The following is a 22,931-nucleotide window of genomic DNA, read 5'->3' as shown; positions in this document are numbered from 1 at the left end:
CTGATAGAAAGCATCATTCCTCTTCTGAAGTTAACTATTTATAATGGACTGAAATCTTGGCTAACCCTGGGCTTTATTTTTCTTTCTCCAAAGATCCCACACTTTCCTGTGTACACGCGCTCTGGAGAGGTGACCATATCTATTGAGTTGAAGAAGTCCGGCTTCACGTTATCTCTGCAAATGCTTGAGTTGATTACAAGACTTCACCAGTATATATTCTCGCATATTCTTCGCCTTGAAAAACCTGCCCTAGAATTTAAACCCGCAGACGCGGACTCAGCCTACTGTGTTCTACCTCTTAACGTTGGTAAGAAGGACCCAGACTAAAGCATTGTCTGTCTAGTAGCTAAAAAACGAAAGTGTTGCTTAACAATGAGCTTAACTGAATATAGTACAGCAATCTCTTTGATAACTCTGAACTAGGCACATGGAATGAAGGCAGAGCTTGAGGGAGGGTCTAACCTGTATTATTATATTTTAAAAAGCTAAAAGATCTTTTTCTTTCCTAAGTTAATGACTCCAGCACTTTGGACATTGACTTTAAATTCATGGAAGATATCGAGAAATCTGAAGCTCGCATAGGCATTCCCAGCACAAAGTATTCAAAAGAAACTCCCTTTGTTTTCAAATTAGAAGATTACCAAGATGCAGTTATCATTCCAAGGTAAGGTGTTAAGCGGAAAGCAAGGTGGAGCTGACACTTCACTTTTGAAGATTCGCCCCGGGCACATGGGGCATGTGGTGGGCTGTGAGCCTGGCGTCGCTGTGGCCAGTAGAAAATTCATGCATCTCTTAGTGGCAGGCCTGTGCTCCCCAGTTTATGTGCATAAAAACAAAGCCTGAAATGCTGTTGGTGAAAGGATTTTACTTTGTGAAGGTCAGCTCATCTAAATGATATTGATAGGCTTTCTTTGTAAAACCTCCATCCTTTAATCCCCAAAGTCTTAAAGAATTTGATTATAAATAACAGTTTATTAAAATTGTTGAAAGGCATAGTGTTAATTAAGCACAATGAAAATAGTTAATTACAGTGCTTTGTTGTATGTGTGCTAAGTCACTTTAGTCGTGTCTGACGCTCTGTGACGCTATGGACCGTAGCCTGCCAGGCTCCTCTGTCAGTGGGATTCTCTAGGCAAGAATACTGGAGTGGGTGCCATGCCCTTTTCCAGGGACTCTTGCGGACCCGGGGACTGAGCCCGAGTCTCTTAGGTCTCCTGAGTTTGCAGGCAGGTTCTTTACCACTAGTGCCACCTTTTTGGTAAAAATTTAGGGGATCAAGTTTTTGAGCATTAAGATTAAATGTCACACTTTTTAAAGAATTAAAATACTGGCTGCAGTTGTCTTTGGATTTTGTTCTGTTTTTGTTTTTTCTTTTTTCACTTTGTACCTCAGTGCCATGTTTTAAATGTTAGTTAACGCTAGCCTGTCAACGTCAGAAACGGTGCAGTAGCCTGCGTCTTGTGGGGCAAGAATCTTTCATGTCTAGCTTTAGTAATGCATAAACTATTTACTTGGTTGCTTGGATATTGAAAGTTTTCTATACTGTTTATATTGATGAAATTAGAGATATTTAGAGGAGCCATTTCAGCTCCAATATTTTGGCCATTTGATGTGAAGAGCACACTCTTTGGAAAAGTGCCTGATGCTGGGAAAGACTGAAGGCGACAGGAGAAGGGACTGGCAGCGCATGAGATGGTTGGACAGCATCACCGACTCAGCGGACATGATTCTGAGCAAATTCTGGGAGGTGGTGATGAACAGGGGAGCCTAACGTGCTGCACCTCATGGGGTCGCAAAGAATCAGACACGACTTAGCGACTGAACAACAACAAGAGGAGCCGTTTGGCTTCATGTGTTATCAAAGCATAGATATTTAGAATAAGGTGCTGCTGCTGCTGCTGCTAAGTCGCTTCAGTCGTGTCCGACTCGGTGCGACTCCATAGACCGGCAGCCCACCAGGCTCCCCCGTCCCTGGGATTCTCCAGGCAAGAACACTGGAGTGGGTTGCCATTGCCTTCTCCAATGCATGAAAGTGAAAAGTGAAAGTGAAGTCGCTCAATCATGTCCAGCTCTCAGCGACCCCACGGACTGCAGCCTACCAGGCTCCTCCATCCATGAGATTTTCCAGGCAAGAGTACTGGAGTGGGGTGCCATTGCCTTCTCTAAGAATAAGGATGAGATATTTAGAATAGGAGAGAATGGAGAGTCAGGTTTTCACTTGATGTAAATATAGTTTCTCTTGGCTTAAATTCACTTGAAATGTATTAGTTAGAGTTGAAGTGTCATTGCTGTTATATATTTTTAACCTTTTGAACTCTTACTTTAAAATCATAATTTGCATTTCTGTCTTAAAAACAGTTTGTGTTTTGAGAATAGGTGATTTAAACCATACAGTCACTGAAACTGTTTTTCTTTTTTAGATACCGCAATTTTGATCAGCCTCATCGATTTTATGTCGCTGACGTGTACACTGATCTTACCCCCCTGAGTAAATTTCCTTCCCCTGAGTATGAAACGTTTGCGGAGTATTATAAAACAAAGTATAACCTTGACCTGACCAATCTCAACCAGCCACTGCTGGACGTGGACCACACGTCTTCACGGTAAGGCACTCCAGAGATGGCACTTGGATTGTACCTGTGCCAGTTTCCCAAGGTCAGTAGGCAGATGTGGAGGTTTGTGGTCCCCGTGGCCCACCGGTATGTAGACCCTGAACTCAGGAGGTCCTTGGCACACACGGTTGCTCAGAGTCTTGTCCAGGGGTCTGCAATTTGAATGAGCTCTTCCAGTGAGCTGCCCTGAAGTCATAGAGCCGCTGTCAGAGTGAACTTGTCTTTGTCTGTTTGATAAGATTATTTTGAAAATTTTCTAGACTTAATCTTTTGACACCTCGCCATTTGAATCAGAAGGGGAAAGCTCTTCCTCTAAGCAGTGCTGAGAAGAGGAAAGCCAAGTGGGAAAGCCTGCAGAATAAACAGGTAGGAGTTCGCTGTTATTAGCATACCTTAGTATTTGAAAGATGCTTGAATTTTATGTTACCAAGTGAACTGAGCGACTTACGAGTTTTTTGGAAGTTGCCCAACACTTAGGTTTTGTTTTGCTTTAGTTACTGTGGCATATTAACTTCATTTGAATGTCTTTTTTTTTAATTAATTATTTTTTTATTGAATGATAGTTGCTTTACAGAATTTTGTTGTTTCTGTCAAACCTCAACACGATGAATGTCTTTTTGGTAAGCGCGAGAGGTTTGGCCTTTATGCTTGGTCCACTGGTAGCAATTATATCATGAAATCCTAGGATAAATCCTGTTTTCCTTAAAGGGTTAGTTTTTAAAACATTTCTAAAAATAAGATTTTTGCTAGTGTTTCTGATTTTTGTCTTTATTCATCAGTGAGATTGATTTTTAAGTTTTATTTTTATTCTCTTGTGTGCTTGCTTTGTATTTACCTCTCCGCAATTTACACTTATCCACATGTTTTGCGCTCTCACAGATACTGGTTCCAGAACTCTGTGCTATACATCCAATTCCAGCATCACTGTGGAGAAAAGCCGTCTGTCTCCCCAGCATACTCTACCGCCTTCACTGCCTTCTGACTGCAGAGGAGCTCAGAGCCCAGACAGCCAGCGATGCTGGTGTGGGAGTCAGATCACTTCCTGTGGATTTTAGGTATGCCTGTGCCGTGGGTCAGAAAACATGGCTCATGAAATCCCGCTTGCAAAAAGCGCTGACTTCAGTTCACATTTTAATTTTATGTAGAATAATTTTTTAACAGATTGGAAAGAAAATGTGGATATCTATTTAATCCCTGAAACAGAGGCATCATTTGACTCCTAAGTGAACATCTGTGTATCGAGTCATCCTTTTTGCTGATGCTCAGAGGGAGAGGAGAGCTTAAGGTCAAAACCAATGATTCCCTTTTCAGTGGTGGCAGTTTAAGTAAAAATGAAAAGAGTTGTTTGTCCCAGGGCTGACATTTTAAGGCTTTTCCTCTTTTATAAATCAAATATATGTTGAAGAGCAGCTGCCTCAGTGTGTGGTCTTCAGTTGTTCTCTTCTCACTGGTCAAGCCTCTGCATTCTAAGGAAATTACTGGTTTAATGACTCCGATTTATTTTGCTTATCCAGTTGGCAAGAGCAAGTTGGTTCAGGCACTGAGGAACTTGGTAATAGTACCAATCATTACTACAGTGTCAAACACTGGTTTAAGCGCTATAGCTTCTGTTAGATGATTTCATCTTTAGGGCAGTCCTATGAGGTAGGAATTATTGGTTCCTCTTCCAGGGATGGTAGCTAAGGTACAGAGACATTGAGTAAATTACTCGAAATTCCCCAGCTAGTCACTCCGCTGGCCTGGAGTCCCAGTCTGTGGCCCCGGGTCCGCTAGGCTGACCCCAGGCTTCATGAACTCAGCCCCACCCAGTGCTGCGGGGTTGCGAGTAAACCAGCGTAGAGAACCATGTCCCACTGTGTGGTTTATATTGTGAAGAATTCCCAGTAGCGCTGATGTCTGCCTTGGAACCTTATTTCTCTTTAAGGTAGGAATATATTTATACTGATCTTTATCTAACTTTTACTCAGATTGCACTGGCCTCTTTGAAGGGTCTGATGAAAAGTTATAAAAAATGTCTTTGCAGATACCCTAACTTAGACTTCGGGTGGAAAAAATCTATCGACAGCAAATCTTTCATCTCAATTGCTAACTCCTCTTCAGCTGAAAATGAGAATTACTGTAAGCATAGCACAATTGTCGTCCCTGAAAATGCTGCACATCAAGGTGCTAATAGAACCTCCTCTCGAGAAAATCATGACCAAATGTCTGTGAACTGCAGAACGTTGTTCAGCGAGTCACCTGGTAAGCTCCAAATTGAAGTTTCAACAGATCTGACAGCAATTAATGGTCTTTCTTACAATAAAAGTCTTGCCAATGGCAGTTACGATTTAGCTAACAGAGACTTTTGCCAAGGAAACCATCTGAATTACTACAAGCAGGAAATACCTGTACAACCAACTACCTCATATCCCATTCAGAATTTATACAATTACGAGAACCAGCCCAAGCCCAGCGATGAATGTACTCTACTGAGTAATAAATACCTTGATGGAAATGCTAACACATCTACCTCAGATGGAAGTCCCGTGACGGCCGCCGTGCCTGGTACTACAGAGGCTGGGGAGGCGCCCCCGGACAGGACGGCTTCTGAGCAGAGCCCTTCTCCTGGGCACTCCTCGAGGACGCTCGGCCCCAACCCTGGGCTCATTCTTCAGGCTCTGACCCTTTCGAACGCCAGCGACGGATTTAACCTGGAGCGGCTCGAGATGCTTGGCGACTCCTTCCTGAAGCACGCCATCACCACGTATCTCTTCTGCACGTACCCCGACGCGCACGAGGGCCGCCTTTCCTACATGAGAAGCAAAAAGGTAAGGAGCCGTCCTTTAACCCTTGCGCAGTTAGAGGACTTACTCAGGGTGGCTTCCAGTGTCCGTGATCCAGAGGACTAGCAGAGGCCTGCTGCAGGGGCTGCCCCGCCCGGCAGGGCAGCGGGGGGCCTCCGGAGCATGCGCACAGGAGAAGGAGAGTGCTGGTTCTCAGTCGTGTCCGACTCTGTGCGACCCCGCGGCCGGCAGCGCGCCAGGCTCCTCTGTCCATGGGACTCTCCAGGCAAGAGTGCTGGAGCGGGCTGCCATTCCCTTCTCCAGGGGGTCTTCCCGACCCAGGGATTGAACCTGGGTCTCCTGCATTGTAGGCAGATTCTTTACCAGCTGAGCCACCAGGGAAGCCCCGCACAGGAGGGACACTAAATGTGTGGAATTAAGATTCAGAGAAGAAAAGAAATGAAGATACAAGAGAGGGGTTACAAGGTGCCAGGTACCTGCTTAGCATGTAACACACAAAGCTGCTGAGCACTTGGAAGGAGGGACTGTCACTTGTGATCAGGGAAGGCGTTAATGGAAGGACGTACGTTTATAGTGTGTAAACAGGGAACAGATGGCAGGGCGTGTCAGCACTCGGTGAATAAACCGTGGCAGCAGTCAAAAGTGGAAATACGTGGCACGGCCTAGACAGTCGGGCTTTAGAGACCTTGCTGTTGACCATTACACCGACCTCTCCCTGCTGTTGTCCGTGACACTTGGCGCTGCACTGAGTGGTCCACAGACGTTCTCCATCCAGTCTTCTCAGCGAACCCCTGAGAGGTAGATGATAACACGGCCCCATCTTGCAGATGAGAAAACCCTTGCCTAGAGAGTTTTGTCGGCTCGTGCAGTTCACCTGGCTGGTCTGGGATGGTCAGGAGCGTGGCTGAGGCTGGAGCCCCAAGCGTTCCACACTCTTCCCTGCAGCCTCCTTAAGTAAAGAGGGTGCTTGCTGCAGGAGTAACCCCCAGAGCGACCGGGCTCTGAGGGGTCAGTCCTGGCGGAGGCAGGAATGTCAGAGTCAAAGTGAAGTTAGGGCTTTCGGACTTCACGGACTCGGCGGTGGAATGTTCAGGTAATTAAGAATGTAGGACTTTCTACATTGTAGGATGCGGTCTGGGTGAATTGTCTTTTAAGAGTGCTAATTGAGAGCAAACGAGATTTCCCCAGGGTGGTTGCAGAGGTTGAGAGTGAGTAGAAAGTAACCGCATCCTCTTAGGTAGGAAAGAAATTATTTTCCGTTTTGAAAGTCCTTCTATCCCGCTGCTCAGAAAGCTCTGACTCTTTACTTGCTGCGGAGATCATTGTCACTCGCGCAGCAGGGTGCTGAAGGCCCCTTGGGTGTGCTCGCCCCAGCCCTCCTGCGGCCAGTGGCCTCCCCAGCTGTCTTTCCCGGGCCTGCACACACCTGCTGCTGCTACTCTGCTGCTCGGCTCATGTCTCTATGTGAACGTGGCCCGCCCCACCTTGTACCTCCCGTGGGCCCTCTCTGAGCTCTTTCTTCCTCCTCCATCCTGCGGACCATTTCCACTGACTTTGTAATTTCCATCCAAGTGCCTGTCGCACGTTATCTTCTCGTTGGCATCTGCGATGCTGTGGTCCCACGGTGTGGAGAGGGAAACTGGAGTCTACTTACGCCATGCGGGTGGCGTGGGAAAGCCCTTCGGTCCAGAGTGAGCCTCGTGGGGGCTTCCCCCTCCCCATCCCGCAGGCTTCAGGGACCACTTCCCTGTCACATCCCAGCCAGTGCCTCTCCAGCGTGGGTGCTTGTTCAGGGGCATTGAGTTACATGGGGGAAAGGGACTCGTGAAGTGCTTACATAAAAAGGAGCCCAGTTTTCGGAAAATGAAATTGACAATTCTAGACCTTGGTGTTCAAGTAAAAACTAGGCAGAGACATAGCGATTTGAGTAGATTATGGAGGAGATGAAGGCTGTAGAAAAAATAGACCAGAGGGAAGACAGTGAAGCTGGCTTATTGATGTCAGTGAACATGGAATTTCTCTTTATTGCCTTTGCTCTGTTTTAAAATAGTTGAAATATCTTGAAATGCCATCCAAAACAAGAGTGATATTTGGAAAAGCATTGTAGTTGAAATCATGTTTATAGTTTAGGTTCAAGGAACTTAAAAAATTATTTTAGTTCAGTTCAGTGCTGGTTTTTATTTTATAGCTAGAGTTTATGGTACTTCCACCTTTTATTTCATTGAGAATATTGGGACATTTTGGACTTGGTAGATTTCGATTATTTTCTATTTTGATAGCTCCAATCAGCAGTTTGAATTTTCTATCTTCAGATTACATGAGAATTTAATATTTCCTATCATGAATAGGTAGAAAAACTGTAACTGATGACTAGTTATGGAATATGAAGAATCTGTAGATAAAAATTACATTAATGTCTTACATGAGTTTCCACAGTGATCATTTATGGATAAGTGTTGCATAAATTTTTTTCTGCTGCAGGTCAGCAACTGTAATCTGTATCGGCTTGGAAAAAAGAAGGGGCTGCCCAGCTGCATGGTGGTGTCCATATTTGACCCCCCTGTGAATTGGCTTCCTCCTGGTTACGTAGTAGATCAAGACAAAAGTAACACAGAGAAATGGGAAAAAGATGAAATGGTAAGTTTCTCGTAACTCGGTGGATTTATTTTCTGGTGAGGGGGTGGAATCTTGTTCTATTAATTTTTTGTTTCTTGTCCCCAGTGTGTTTATAATAGAGTAGAAATTCAATATAGTAAATTAATTTCTTTTCATTGAATTTAGAACAGTGTTGTAACTGTGATAGAGAACAGTTTCTATTATCTTCCCTTGCCAAAGGCAAAAGAGTATCTGGTGTTGTGATTAAAAAAAAAAAAAGGACTTAACTCTGTGACATTTCACTCGACTATTACATATTGCGATTTATCATAGATCCTTAGCTCTGTTCAGTGAAATCAGTAGCCTATAATCTCCAATTTGTCTGTGAGATGATTTCAGTAAAATCTTGCTTTTGCAGCTCAGGGCTTCCTCATTTCTCCTCTTGTTACCTTAAAAAAATAAAAATATGTAAAGGTTGTAGTTTCCTGGAAATGGTTTAAATCTTTCCAAAAACTTAAAAGAAGCCTGCGAACGTTAGCTGCTGCTGCGTTTCGTCTCATCTGGAGGCCACCAGAGGGCAGCTCGCAGGGCCTGGGAGCCCGGAGCTGTGGAAGCCTGCCGGCCAGGCGGCTGGCTGGGAGGCCATCTTGCCAGCAGTGTCATTTTTCAGACATTTATTTTCCATTAATGATGAACTGGTTAATTGTTACTTCATCTCTACTAAAGATCAGCAATGAGAATACGGTTTCTTTCACAAGTTGTATTTTCTATATGTATTTTTTTTTTCTCTCCTCTTCTTTCTGACATGTATGCCCTAGATAATCTGTTTTTAAGTATTTCCAGGTAGCATGCTCGGTGACCCTGTTTTGATTTTTTAACCTATTCACTGAGTATATTTTTATACTTGTGCAGCATTTGACTTATTATAGATTGGACTTACCTGGCAGAGCATTGAGTATTTTAATGCAAGTTGGGTTAGAAAAATTATATATGTTATTAATTTATAAAGAAGCTTAGAGGAAAGTGTGTATGATTTTGAGAACTTCAGAGAAAATCTTGCATGTCTATGACAAAAATTCCAGAAACACTTATCCTGCCTTATAAATAGTCAATAGTATCATTGGTGCTTTAAAAACTTTTTTTTTTTAGCATAAAGGTGATATTAGCATGTCCTTTTAACTAAAAAAAATTTTTTTTTTTTAAAGATGCTACGTAAAGTTCTTATTTATTTTCCTTAGCATTTCAAATGGCCTGGTCCTTTGATTTTTAGATTGCATTAAAATACTGTTTATGTTTTTATTTAATAATTTCTGTTTCTTGAAATAGACTGTTAGATGATATTGGGAAGCTTATGCTTAATCCACTCCTATTCTGCCTGCTTCGCTGCTCAGCAAGTAGGTTTACATGAAAGCTCTGTATACAGATGCCAAAGGTGGGAATAGCTTAGGTGGAAAGTGAACTTGCACTGTGGGAGCAAAGAGTTTCTTGCTAGTGTTTTTTTGTTTTTGTTTATTCTTAAAGAACTGGAAGTGCTCCTGGAAACCATTTAGTAAGGTAGAATCCCACTATTTTGCAGATAGAATAACCGAAACCCAGAGGCATTAAAGAACTTCGCACAAGATCACACAGCTTATTTGTTGATAAAACCCTGGCCTTTTTTGCACTTTGCCAATTTTTGGTTATGGTAGCATCTTACTAAAGATATATAAGGATTTTTTAAAATGAAAATATTATTGTCTTTTTTAAAATAAAAATTTGGCCTTTTTTTCCACCCCCCCTTATGGACCAGATAGTCAAAAACATCTCATGTTACTCTGGGAAAGTATAAGGTTTTTATTAGGTAATAGTCCCTAGAGGTATCCACCATTATAGCTTTTTTTTTTTTTTTTGGTGGTCTTCCTTATTCTTGAAAAGAAATCATAAACTTTTTAATCAAAAAATATAAAGAAAGTTAGTTGTAGATACACGGCTTGGTTCATCGCACTTGTTTCTTTTCAGACAAATGCGCTGTTTGTATCTCTCTTGAAAAAAGTGCTCCACAGAAAGCTTAAAAACCTTTATGTCATAATACTCTGCAAAAGTGTCACTATCAAAATTGAAGCACACCCTCCTTCCTTTCTCCCCAAGTAAAGTCTTATTTCTCTTCTTTTTTTCACTGCACAACAGAAATTTGGTGTCTTTCTGGCATCGCAGAAAAGGTCCATGGTTACTGACTCCTGGCCCATTATTAAGACTGTCACTCACAAATAGGCTTTTGCCCGAGAAACTGGAATTAGCAAAGACCTTCTGACAGAAATTGGATTGTTGTGTTTCATGTTAGTCTAAATTGTCTTCTGTTTTTGTCAGTTATGCTATAATCTGTTACCCTGAAGGGAAAAGCATAATTTCTCAAATTCATAGCTTAGTTCATAGTGATCACTTTTAGTTTCCAAGCAAGGCAGTTTAGTTTTACATTGTAGCGAATGTGCTTGGATTTGAAGTGGCAATAGGGACAAAAACTTCATCATGAAGCCCCACTGTACATTTTTAATGTTATAAAGAAAGTAATTTTATCTGTTTATATATTATACTCTTACTGAATTGCAGAGGTTATGCTTTTTCTACACCTGGAATTTAATTTTGTTAATTTGAAAATCTTTAAAAACTTCTTTTAAAACTTTGTCAGCAAAATTGAAGAGCTCTGTGATCGGCATATGAGAGCTTTCATTGTGTATCTTGCCAGAGTTATAATTCTTAGCTGAAGTTTTGCCTTGTGAGCCTTAATTTTAAACTTTATATCCGTGTATAAAATCCTTAACTTAAAGCTTCATACTAGATAAAGGTCATTTTATAACTTAGAAAATGAACATTCAAAGAACATGTTTTACTTTGTTTATATGATTAAATAACTTATTTTATGTTAATTGAAAACAAATGGCCATGATTTGAAAGTTGCCTTTTAGTATTTGTGGTTGTCATTTGAAATTATCCATAACCCTTGCTTTTATTGAGTCTCAAACCCTTTTAAAAACAGCAGCTATGTCTCCCCTCCTTCCCCATTCCCCCTCTTCCAGACAAAAGACTGCATGTTGGCTAATGGCAAACTGGACGATGACTTTGAGGAGGAGGAAGAGGAGGAGGAGGACCTGATGTGGAGGGCTCCCAAGGAGGACGCCGACGACGAGGACGACTTCCTGGAGTACGATCAGGAGCACATCAAGTTCATAGATAACATGCTGATGGGGTCAGGGGCTTTCGTCAAGAAAATCTCGCTTTCTCCTTTCTCCACCACCGATTCTGCATATGAGTGGAAAATGCCCAAAAAGTCCTCCCTGGGTAGTCTGCCGTTCTCATCCGATTTTGAGGATTTCGACTACAGCTCGTGGGATGCGATGTGCTATCTGGATCCGAGCAAAGCTGTTGAAGAGGATGACTTTGTGGTGGGGTTCTGGAATCCATCAGAAGAAAACTGCGGTGTCGACACAGGGAAGCAGTCCATCTCTTATGACCTGCACACCGAGCAGTGCATTGCCGACAAGAGCATAGCTGACTGTGTGGAAGCCCTGCTGGGCTGCTATTTAACCAGCTGTGGCGAGCGGGCTGCTCAGCTTTTCCTCTGTTCGCTGGGGCTGAAGGTGCTCCCGGTAATTAAAAGGACTGATCGGGAAAAGGCCATGTGCCCGACCAGGGAGAATTTCACCAGCCAACAAAAGAACCTTTCAGGGAGCCGTGCGGCTGCCTCTGGAGCCGGCTACCGAGCCTCTGTGTTGAAAGACTTGGAGTATGGGTGTTTGAAGATCCCCCCGAGGTGTATGTTTGATCACCCCGATGCAGACAGGACACTGCGTCACCTGATCTCGGGTTTTGAAAATTTCGAAAAGAAAATCAACTACAGATTCAAGAATAAGGCTTACCTTCTACAGGCTTTTACACACGCCTCCTACCACTACAATACGATCACGGGTAAGGAGCCCCAGACCACAGCTTGCTGCTCTGAAAGTGAGGCCTGGTGTTAATTGGATCAACCCGTAAAATAATGTAAAGAGAATAATCTGTGTATGTACAGACTTAGAGCTTAATATGCACGGTGCGGGGAGGAAGCGCAGGAAAATGAAAGCAGTCCTTTTTTCCCTCATCTTTCTGGGCTGTTCCTAAACTTTGATAGTTGGGAGCAGAGCTGTCTTAGCAGCTCACGTCATTTTCTGTGCAGCATAGTTAGATTTGAGCCTAGTATTGTGATGTGTTTTTGCTGTTTTATCCTGCCCCACTGCCTTTATGGTGTCCGGTCACTGCTGCTTCAGGTTCTTAAATAATTTATTCCTGTATCCTGGATGTGTCCCCATGTCTTTTTATTGTTCTTCCTAAACAAAAAGGCCCCTCTCTTAAGGTCTTTTAAAGTCTAAAGAGGAGTCGATTAAAAGATACTCTTGGCACAGGAAGGTTTCATCGCCCTTGCTCTGTTCTTCCCATTGCCTGCTTTGCAGTAAGCTCCATGTTTCTCTCCTTTATTTAATCGACTCCCAGTCCGTTCGATTAGAAGGGAGAATAGGCGCCTAAAACCAAAACCAGCTTCAGATTGTGAAACAGCGAGAGTCTGGAGTTTTTTTTTTTTTTTTCCCCTCTATGTCAGAGTCACAAGCGCTTGAATTCAGAAAACCAAAGCTGAGTATAACGTTTGTATAAGACAAACAATGTAGGTTAAGATGATCAGAAGAATGTAAAACCAAAAGTGAAAAATTATCTGGCTTAGACTAGAAACGCTGGTGAAACTGAAGCCTGTTTTTCTTTGTGGAGAAGAAACGAGGCCTGGTTTTCTACCGCACTCTCCTGGAAGGAGCCCTGGGCTCTACTCGGTCTCAGCCCTCGCTTCTGAGCTCACTGGGTGTGAGGGGGCCGCTCACTTAATCTGTTCCCACCTGGGTTTCTACAGTTGAACGGCTCCTTTTAAATCAGTGTGAGAAAATAGAAGTGTTGGTTAGTGTTGATAAAGTCTCCCATTTTGACATTGATCATTTTTGCTGAAGGTCTCTGCTTGCCCCTGCTGTTCTCCTTCTTGATTTGTGTCAAATTCACCATTTTTTATTCAGTTTGAGAAGAAGGTCTTCTTGTACTAAGTGTCATCTTGTATAAAAAATGTAACCCAGGAGTGGTGAGGTGTGTATCACTCCCACACTTCGCAGAGTGTGAGTGGACAGTGCCCAGTGGTGGTATCGGAGCGTGGGGAGGGGACACGTGCAGGGTCTGACGTTGCTAGATGCGGATCGTGATGGAGGCTTTAGAATGATGCCCCAGCACCTACCTGGCCAGCAGAGAGCCAAAGGAAAAGGCTCAGTGAAATGATGTCACTTGGGAAATGCCTTTTTCTTAATGAGCGTTAGTCTTTTGGCAACTTAAGGGTTTTATGACCCCAATTTATATATCAGAAGTGTGCTTAATTTGCCATTAGAAACTTAATTTCCAGAAGCTTCAATAGGATGTCGTTTAGTAATTCTGTCACTGAAGAATATATGTGTAAATGCAACCCCCTTCTCAATAAAGCTCTTTTCAGTGGGTCTTGGGGGAGTCCATCCTTTAACTGAGTTATTATTTGGAAATCGTGTCGGTGGTTTTGCTGGCTCTCATGACTTCCCTTTGAATCTTCCTTCAGATTGTTACCAGCGCTTAGAATTCCTGGGAGATGCAATTTTGGACTACCTCATAACCAAGCACCTTTATGAAGACCCACGGCAGCACTCCCCAGGGGTCCTGACTGACCTGCGCTCTGCTCTGGTCAACAACACCATCTTCGCGTCGTTGGCTGTGAAATATGACTACCACAAGTACTTTAAGGCCGTTTCTCCCGAGCTCTTCCACGTCATCGACGATTTCGTGCAGTTTCAGCTCGAGAAGAACGAGATGCAAGGAATGGATTCCGAGGTTAGTGCCATTTTAAGATACGTTGAGTTCAGTGTTTAAAATAAAGCCTTCCAACTAGGCTTCTCAACACAGCCATCCAAAGAGCCAGCTGAAGGCCAGGGTTGTGGTCCTCAGCACGCTCTGTGTTCTCCAGGAAACCTACATGGGTTATAGTCTTCAGGCAGCCCTTTTAAACTTGGCCGCAGGTACTGTGGTCATTCTGGTGAGGAGAAGGAGCCAGGGGCTTCCAGCAGCTTCATCCTCAGTCCTTGATGTGGGCTTCCGATATTCAGGCACGCCAGAGAGGTGCACCGCGCCCCCTCCCCACCCGCCAGTGTGGGCTTCCGGTATTCAGGCACACCAGAGAGGTGCAGCCCCCCGACCCCAGTCCCCAAAAAAGCTTTAACCTTAGTGAGAGCTCGGCACGGTGGATTCTGCCCTTTCTCTGTTTAAAATAGATCAGAAATATTTGCTCTATCTCAGGTAAGCATCACGAATGTACATCCTGCTTCTCTTGAAATGGGGAAATCTCATTTAAAAAGCAAACTTCTAAAATTTTAGGGATTGGAATTTGATAGACGTCTATTGTAGGTTCAGCCAAAGGTCCTTTCGGTGATGGAGCTAATTCTCGTGTGTGTGTGTGTGTGTGTGTGTGTGTGTGTGACCTGTTTTGAAGTTTTATAAGGAAAGATTTTGCTGAGATCTTTCCAGCCTCTGATTCTTCACTAACATCCATCCACATACCTGGGTACCCAGGAGAGCCCTCTCATTTCTTCTTTTCATTCCGACCCCTCTGTTCTTTCCGTAGATTTCTTACGAGAACTCAGGGAATCCATTCATAACTCTGGTAGCCACTGTAATTATTCTTTCTTGACTATGTACCTCCCTGTTGTTAGTTACACGAACTTTGTTAAGGAGGAGTGCACTTCCTTGGCGTCCTATGAGAGAAGTGGGGAGCCTGGGTTTGGAGGTGGAGCCACAGGGCGGAGGGTCAGGCGGTGAATTGGGTGTTGGGTGTGCTGAAGGAGGGGCATAGCTGGTACCCTTCCTCCCTCTTCCTCCTGGTACACTCTTCCAAGATTAGTGGCCTGAGGTGGAGTACAGCCAGCAGTGAGACCAGGAGTCACAGCCACCTCAGGTACATTCAGTATTGCTTCTAGTCTCCTCCTGTAGAAATACATAAGCTTAGAAGTTGAGGAATTAGCTAAAACTAACCTTATCTTTTGACTTCCCTGGTGATTTAGTGGTTAAGACTCAGCTTCCAATGAAGGGGGCACAGGTTCGATTCCCTGCTTGGAGAAATAAGGTCCTTGGTCAAAAAAACCTTTGATGACAGTTGGACTTAACTGGCTTTTGCTAGTTTTTGTTCATTCTTTTCCTGCCCTTTGTTTATATAAACATATTTATGGAAGTTACGAAAAAGTGATGGGGAATGTCATGTCTGGCTTCTCTAACTTACTGTTGGATCTTAAGAAAGTCTTCACCTTTCTGGGCCTCAGTTTCCTCATTTGTAAAAGAAGAGAATTAAATTTGGTGAAGAAAGAAAAGTGGGGTCACTCAGTCATGTCTGACTCTTTCAGACCCCGTGGGCTGTAGCCTACCAGGCTCCTTCGTCCATGGGATTTTCCAGGCAAGAGTACTGGAGTGAGTTGCTGTTTCCTTCTCCAGGGGATCTTCCCAACCCAGGGATTGAACTGGGGTCTCCCACTTTGCAGGCAGACGCTTTACCGTCTGAGCCACAAGTAGATACTTGTAAACTTGTTAAGTTTTAAAATTCCCATCCACAACAGTAAGTTGCCTTGTTTTTCCAGTAGTCAGCATTATAAACCCACTGTATAGAATTTTGTGTGGCTAAGCAATCCATTTAGACATGGCTCTCCTCTCTTCTTTTTATTTCTCTTTCACAAGTCATTTGTATTTTATAAAATAAAAGAACCAAAATTATCATTTTGTGATGTTTCGTTGCTAATGTATATAAACATAAACTTGCATAACATGCGAAATGAAATTCTATCACACATGCCTTGTTCTTCTTCTTTGATATACTGTGGGTGATTTTCTCCAATCATTATTAATTGGGGTTATGACTTTTAGTAGGCTACACGCTAGTGAGTATATGGCTGAAGTGTAATGTGTTCAAACAGCTCCTTTGTGGCTGGATGGTTAACGTATTTTCAGTTAGGGTTTTAATAAACATGTATGTGATAAATACACATAAATATCCAGCTACCCTCTTAAGATGAGCTCCTGGAGACGGAATTGCCACATCAAAGAATTAGGAACTTTTAAAAGGCATTTGCTGCCTATGTAAATTTTTATTCTATTAATTTGAATACTTACTATGTGTCAGGTTCTCTGTCATAGTGATTTATTAAGCGGTTTAATAAAAGGAGAGCTGGGAGGAAAACATCTTCCAAACAGAATTTCCCTGTCAAAAAGTGGCGGTTTGCCTTCCTGCAGCAGCGCGCACCCTTGCTCACGCTGCATGGATGAGGATTCTGCTGGCTCCTGGCCGAGCTGCCGGCGGGCAGAGCTGTTTCAGCACTCAGTTCTGTGATTGTGCGTGAATTTGAATTTTTTTTCCCATAAATTTATTGACTATTACAGTTTGTGGTAGGGTTGTCTTTGGTTTTATTTGAAAGTCATCTTTTTTTCCCCCTTGTTGAATACAGGATACTAAATAGAGAAGGGCTCTTTTATTCTTAAGTGAAAAACTTTTTTTTAAGATAAGGTAATGTTTGGACTCATTGGGAAAGACCCTGATGCTGGGAAAAACTGAAGGCAAAAGGAGAAGAGGTGGCGAGGGTGAGATGGTTAGGTAGCGTCACGGACACAGTGGATATGAATTTGAGGAAGCTCTGGGAGCTAGTGGAGGACAAAGGAGCCTGGTGTGCTATAGGATATGGGGTCTCAGAGTGGGACACAGCGACAGCTTTTATGAAGAACCTATTACAGTGTAGTTGGCCTGTCATAAATGTTTGGTGTTGTTGCCCTTGTTAAAGAGATGGTAGGAGTCACATCCAAGAAAAGAAAAACATCTCTGTAGACTGCCTTTCTAGGAGGCCTTTCTGCTTACCAGTTTCTTTTCTCACTATAATAGCTTAGGAGATCCGAGGAGGATGAAGAGAAAGAAGAGGATATTGAAGTTCCGAAGGCCATGGGGGATATTTTCGAGTCACTTGCGGGCGCCATTTACATGGACAGCGGGATGTCGCTGGAGACGGTCTGGCAGGTGTACTATCCCATGATGCGGCCGCTGATCGGTATGGTTGGCTCCCCTTCGAAAGAAGCAGGATCACAATTAAAAGCAACTTAAAAAAAAAAAAAAAACAAGCAGATTAAGCATGTTATTCTTTCATTTTGATTACAGAAAAATTTTCTGCAAATGTGCCCCGTTCCCCTGTGCGAGAATTGCTTGAAATGGAACCAGAAACTGCCAAATTCAGGTAAGCAAAAGTGTGCATGAAAGAGCATTAACTCACTGAAAAACAAGGGGGAAAGTCCTCAGAGATGCCATACACTCACGGTTTTGAGGAAATACTCACCCTGGGGCATGCTGTCCTGCGGTTGCCATTTGCAGCCTGATTGACTGGCTCTTTTTGCTCCTGGGAAGTGAGAAGGAAGTGGCAGCACCATCTGTTGGCAGGGGGAGGCTGTCAGAACGCACGTTTCCTCTGTGCGGTGTCAGCTTCTACAGGGGACTCTCAGCCTGAGAGTACGTACTTGGTGCTGATTGACAATAACAATAAATACTTCTGACTTCTCATTCGAGCTGCTTGGCTCTTTTGCAGCCCAGCTGAGAGAACCTACGATGGCAAGGTCAGAGTCACCGTGGAAGTGGTCGGGAAGGGGAAGTTCAAAGGCGTTGGCCGAAGTTACAGGATTGCCAAGTCTGCAGCAGCAAGAAGAGCCCTGCGAAGCCTCAAAGCTAATCAACCTCAGGTTCCCAACAGCTGAAAACCCCTTTTTAAATTTAAAAAAAAAAAAAAAAAAAAAGGAAAGCAGAATTAAGGTGGAAAATATTTAAGTTGAAAAGGATGATTTAAAACTGATAGTGAGTGGAACGAGTTGAAGGCAGAACATAAAGTTCGTTTGATAAGATAGATTACAGAATAAAACATTTAACCTATGTAAAAAATTTTGGAACTAACCGTAGTTTTAGTTTTTTGCGCAAACACAATCTTTCTCGTCTTCTTTCCTCACTTCTGCTTTGTTTAAATCACGAGAGTGCTTTACTGATGACATTTTCGCAAGTGTTCCAAGTGATTCTTGACCGTTTTTGTCTTGTTTCATTTTAGTTTAATTTCTGTCAGTTTTGCTTAGAGTTAGGAAGCCAAGGAGCTTAAACCTGAAACAGCACCCCCCCACCCCGACAACGGGTTCTGTTGAGAGCTCTGGGCACCCATCAGCGTGCGTGGCAGAGCCCGCCCTGCGGCGTCGATAAGCCGAGTAGAGGGATGCGGTTTGAGAGAGGAGTGTGCCAGTGCTCTCTCTCCTTCCACGTTGCATTGCGTAAGACGATGCTTCCCGGTCGCTATTGCACTTGTTAGTAAGGGACAGATTGTTGATCAGCATGGGCCGGCGTGTTGGCAGATCACATCCTAGTTTTCTCATGCCATGTTGTCTTGCATAAAAGAGGTTCTTGCCTTAAAAGTAAAATCCTTGTGGATATTCTTTCACTTCTGATCTTTCTGGAACAAACCGTTTCACATTCCCTTCATTCTGTTTATTATGCATTAGACCTCGAGACAGCGTGATACTTAATGACTCACTAGTATAGCTGTAACCTAACTAATGACAGGATTATATGAGAATTTCTGTCAGGTGTACTGAAGACATTTTCAAAATCAGAATATGTAACCTATGGATTTTTTAAAAGATACATCATAAGAATCATCTTTGGCTAAATACCCCACTTTTACTAGAAACCTCCAGCTAGGTAGGTCCACGGATGGAAATTGTCTATGGCAAATAAACCTTGCCCTGTAGGCTGTTGCTCTAACAAAATAAACTTTATACATATCACACCTAAAATATGCTGCAGACCTTATAATGGATTGGTTACTTACGTAAAGAAGCAGAACAGAGCACCTTACCCTTCGTCTTCTCACACGTATTTCTTACTCTGCTTTCACAGTGCTGCGTGCTTCACCTACCAAAGCTGCGCTGTTAACGCCATGGAAGTTTAACGTTTGCGATAAACTGCCGTAATTTTGATATGTCTGTGATTTAGGCCATTAATTTAGGTAAACTAGCTCATTGTTTCCATCTTTGGAAAAGGAAGAAAAAAGACACTTTTAGGCATTTGCCTAAGTTTCTTTGATTAGACTTGTAGGCACTCTTCACTTAAATACCTCAGTTCTTTTCTTTTGCATGCATTTTTTCCCCTCCCCGTTTGGTGCTATGTTTATGTATTATGCTTGAAATTTTAATTTTTTTTTTTTTTTTTTTGCACTGTAACTGTAATACCTCTTAATTTACCTTTTTAAAAGCTGTGGGTCAGTCTTGCACTCCCACCAACGTACCAGTAGAGTTTTGCTGCAATTGCCCCTTAATTATGCTTGAAATTCAAGAAAGCTGAGCAGAGGCGTCTCGTAATTTCCAGCACATCATTCTGAACGTGGCGCCTCATATAATGCTGCATTGATATTTTGAATTGCAGTCGAATACTGTACTTCTTGCTTTATCTGCACCACCCACCCCCAGAGAAACACCTCTGCACGCGTGCACCCAGAAACCTGTCCGCTCCGCTTTCTAAGGAGACCTGAGTGAAGGGAGCATTCCGCTTCTCCCACGTGATTTGTCGTCTCCAACCTTAAACTTCCACTGAGATCTCAGTTACTAAACAAGCTTTAGAGCAAATTTATTTCGATGGACATGTTTTTTAAAAATTTAATTCTGATTCGGAACCTTCGATTTCTATTTGATTTTTTTTTTAGACACCTCCATGTAAGATCTCCTGACAATGTAAAACCAAGCGCTTCTTGAATTACATAACTGTAAATGTGTACACTTAAAAAGTAAGGCTGGATATGAATTTTCCTTGTGAGGGTGATTCGTGATAAAGCTGTATCACAAATCTCTTGATAATTATAAACTACCTGCTGCCAGGAGTTTAGGGCCTTGCCTTGTGTCTAATGCACTAATCCCAGTGTCGAGGCGTCCTCTGGCCTCCTGGCACCAAAATCAGATTGTTTCAGAGTTACAATCCCCGTTGGGAGAAAAATGCCTCAATATATTTTGTAACCTTAAGAAGAGTATTTTTTGTTAATACTAAAAAGTTCAGACTTGGATAAGATTAGGTCACACAGTCTCAGGGGTTCAAATTTCCTGCTATCATTCAAAATGTTTTATCAACAGCAGACTTTAGCTATTGCTTTTCTTTTTTTTTTTCTCCTTTTGGTTGGAGGACAGTAGCTGATTTTAGTTTGTGACTCACACTTTGAAGCAATCTCTGATCCCCTGGTTCTTAAGTTGGAAAATCAAAACTCTGATGTAGATATACAAAATGGTTATGAATGCTGTTGTGCTGCTGATTTTTTAATGCTGTAAACTTCCCCCCAGTTCAGCTTACTGAAATGTTTTGCATCCATTTAATTAAGGGATAAAAAACAAAAAATTGCTCTCTGTCGCCCCACTCGACCACCTTGTCTGTCGTCCTTTTGTTCCTGTGATTGCCATGAGAGACCCGGTGTGATCTGGAGTCCCCGCTGGTGGGCGGTGTGGTTGTACGGCCAGCACACGCGGGAAGGACTGGGCGGGCACGTTTTGAAAAGCAACTGCAGAAATTCCTTACGATGATTGTGTGGAGGTTAGTTGGCATGAACCTTCATTGTAAATGTTTTTTGATTTTTTTTTTTTTTAAATAACACTTTCAGCAGTCCTGACTATGCTGCGTTTTGTAATAGCTTTTTCCTCCTCTGTTCTGTTCATGTAGCACAGATAAGCATTGCACTTGGTACCATGCTTTACCTCATTTCAAGGAAAATATGCTTAACCGAGAGGAAAAAATGTGGTTTGGCCTCGCTGCTGTTTTGATAAACCGAATTTGAAAAAAAGATAATTATAATGCCTGCAATGTGTTATATACTTGCACAACTTAAATAGGTCATTTTTGTCTGTGGCATTTTTACTGTTTGTGAAAGTATGACAAAGATTTGTTAACTGAACTCTTAATTATGTTTTAAAGATGTTTGTTAACTTTTTCTTTTCTCTTTTACGTTATGTGAAATGATTAAATTTAGAACGACCTCTAAACACTCCTGTAATTATCTTTTAAAATGCTAATATTTTTCCTCTCTTCATAATAGCTTGCCCTCAGAAAGATTCAAACTACCCTGCCTGCATAGCAAGAGACTGGAGGCTCCTCTGGTTCTGTTGGTTTAGTTCATAAGTACAGTTATTCACACGGCAGTCGGCTCTCTGAGTCATCACCTGACGTTGGCCGGTGACTGCAGAGTGCAGAGACTAACAAGAGATGCAGACCCACCGCAGTTCAGTCTTCAGGCCCCGTTGATTTAAAACTTTCTATCTTGCTCTGTTAGGGCATCTAATCCTTTTACACAACATTTAAGCCACCAGACTGAGACCTTGACATCTTCATTTCACACAGCATCTGAAGTTCTGTTAGCGCCCTGAACCAGTTTGTGTTCGCTGCGGAACTGAAACTCATGTCTTGTTTATTACCTATATGGTTATTTTAATTACATTTAAATAGGTATATTTTTTCAACCACTGATTGCTTTTCAGGAACTTAATTATTTCCAAATAAATTTCTTTATTTTATATTGTACATGAGAAGTTTTTAAGATATGTTTAAGACCAAGAATATTGAAATGATTTTAAAAGTTGTTGGAATTTGCCAGTAGCAATACCTAGGGAATTTGCATTGAGACTATTGTATTTTCCACTAGAGGTGAAAATGATGTTTTGAAACTAACTTGTAAATATATTTTAATCATCGTGTTTTTGGTTTTTTTTCCCCCCTCTAGTCCATTTTTATTTGGACATCACCCACCATTTAAATTTTCTAGATGCACTCAGAATTCACTGCAGCAGCAGGTTACGTAGCAAAAATGCAAAGGTGAACAGAAGGTGAAATTTCTGGCTTTTCTGCTGTAAATAGAACGAAAGAAAAATGACTAAAATCAAGGAAGACTAACATATATAATTTGATTGACAATAAAATACTTACCATCACATGCTGCAGCTGTTTTTAAGGAACATGATGTGATTCATTCATACAGGAATCACGCTGCAGAAATTCGCAGTCCGCACCTTAAGGGTCACGATTACCTTTAGTTGTTTTTTGTTTTTGTTTTTGTTTTTTTTTGTAATAATTGTAGCCAAGTAAATTTCCAATAAAGTTATGGTCTGTTCACTTTGTGTCCTTTTGACTTTTTATTTTCTTGTTTTGATTCATTTTGAGTGGATGATAGCACCTAGATGGTTGTAGCAGAAATTATCTTGAAAATGTTTTGATTCATTGGTCATCTGAAAATGTGTCCTTTAAAAGGATAAAATGTTGTTTACCAAGTTCTACTTCATGCGGTTGAGTTCTACTTCATCTGCTGGTAGCGTTATCAACTAACACTTGCCTTGTTCTTTTCAGACTTAAATAATGTCAGTGTGATTTTCTGAAATTCTGCCACATTGACTGATGGATTCCAGGTCCTGGATTATTTATGGCACGTTTGACACATTCCTTAAGTAAATCTAGTTATTCTGAAGTCAAGTGGACAAAATGCTCAAGCTTCTAGATTTTTAGGAGGCACTTTCAGTATATTATTGGTTAAGAAAGAATTCTATTATTTCAGGCTTCGAGCTAACCTTTTCATAACTCAGTAAACCGAGCACTAAAAGGAACGACTTGGCTGGAGGAACAAGACGACAAGTAGAAGTTTCTTAAAATGAGGAAAAAAAAAGATTCCATTTTCTTTCATAAGGGTTTAAATTAATGTCTTCCTTTTCTCTCCCTCTGACTTCTCTAAACTGAAGGAGAAAAAGGACGTGATTTTTGAAAATTTTATTTATTTTTAATTGAAGGAGAATGGCTTTATAATCTGTG

At 42.1% G+C, this 22,931-nt stretch overlaps 1 protein-coding gene across 2 annotated transcripts in view; it reads left to right on the top strand.

Moving 5' to 3' along the window:
- Positions 1 to 17,957, top strand: part of DICER1 (dicer 1, ribonuclease III) — a 40,864-nt gene extending 22,907 nt beyond the window's left edge. Inside the window, exons 15-26 of one of the 2 annotated variants that reach the window (XM_068991241.1) lie at positions 94 to 307; positions 511 to 664; positions 2,421 to 2,603; positions 2,873 to 2,978; positions 3,492 to 3,667; positions 4,636 to 5,419; positions 7,877 to 8,032; positions 11,044 to 11,932; positions 13,617 to 13,885; positions 16,965 to 17,127; positions 17,235 to 17,310; positions 17,656 to 17,927. In XM_068991241.1, coding sequence (XP_068847342.1) covers positions 94 to 307; positions 511 to 664; positions 2,421 to 2,603; positions 2,873 to 2,978; positions 3,492 to 3,667; positions 4,636 to 5,419; positions 7,877 to 8,032; positions 11,044 to 11,932; positions 13,617 to 13,885; positions 16,965 to 17,127; positions 17,235 to 17,310; positions 17,656 to 17,821 — 3,336 coding nt within the window. In that variant the 3' untranslated portion in view covers positions 17,822 to 17,927. Of the gene's footprint in view, positions 1 to 93; positions 308 to 510; positions 665 to 2,420; positions 2,604 to 2,872; positions 2,979 to 3,491; positions 3,668 to 4,635; positions 5,420 to 7,876; positions 8,033 to 11,043; positions 11,933 to 13,616; positions 13,886 to 16,964; positions 17,128 to 17,234; positions 17,311 to 17,655 lie in introns of both variants that reach the window. The other variant, XM_068991242.1, reaches the window with a different exon arrangement.
- The last annotated feature ends 4,974 nt before the right edge of the window (positions 17,958 to 22,931 follow it).

The sequence above is a fragment of the Capricornis sumatraensis genome, chromosome 19, assembly GCF_032405125.1.
Source record: "Capricornis sumatraensis isolate serow.1 chromosome 19, serow.2, whole genome shotgun sequence".
Classification (NCBI taxonomy): Eukaryota; Metazoa; Chordata; class Mammalia; order Artiodactyla; family Bovidae; genus Capricornis; species Capricornis sumatraensis.
Note: the sequence above shows the minus strand (reverse complement) of the source record. Positions and strands in the feature narration are given on the sequence as shown.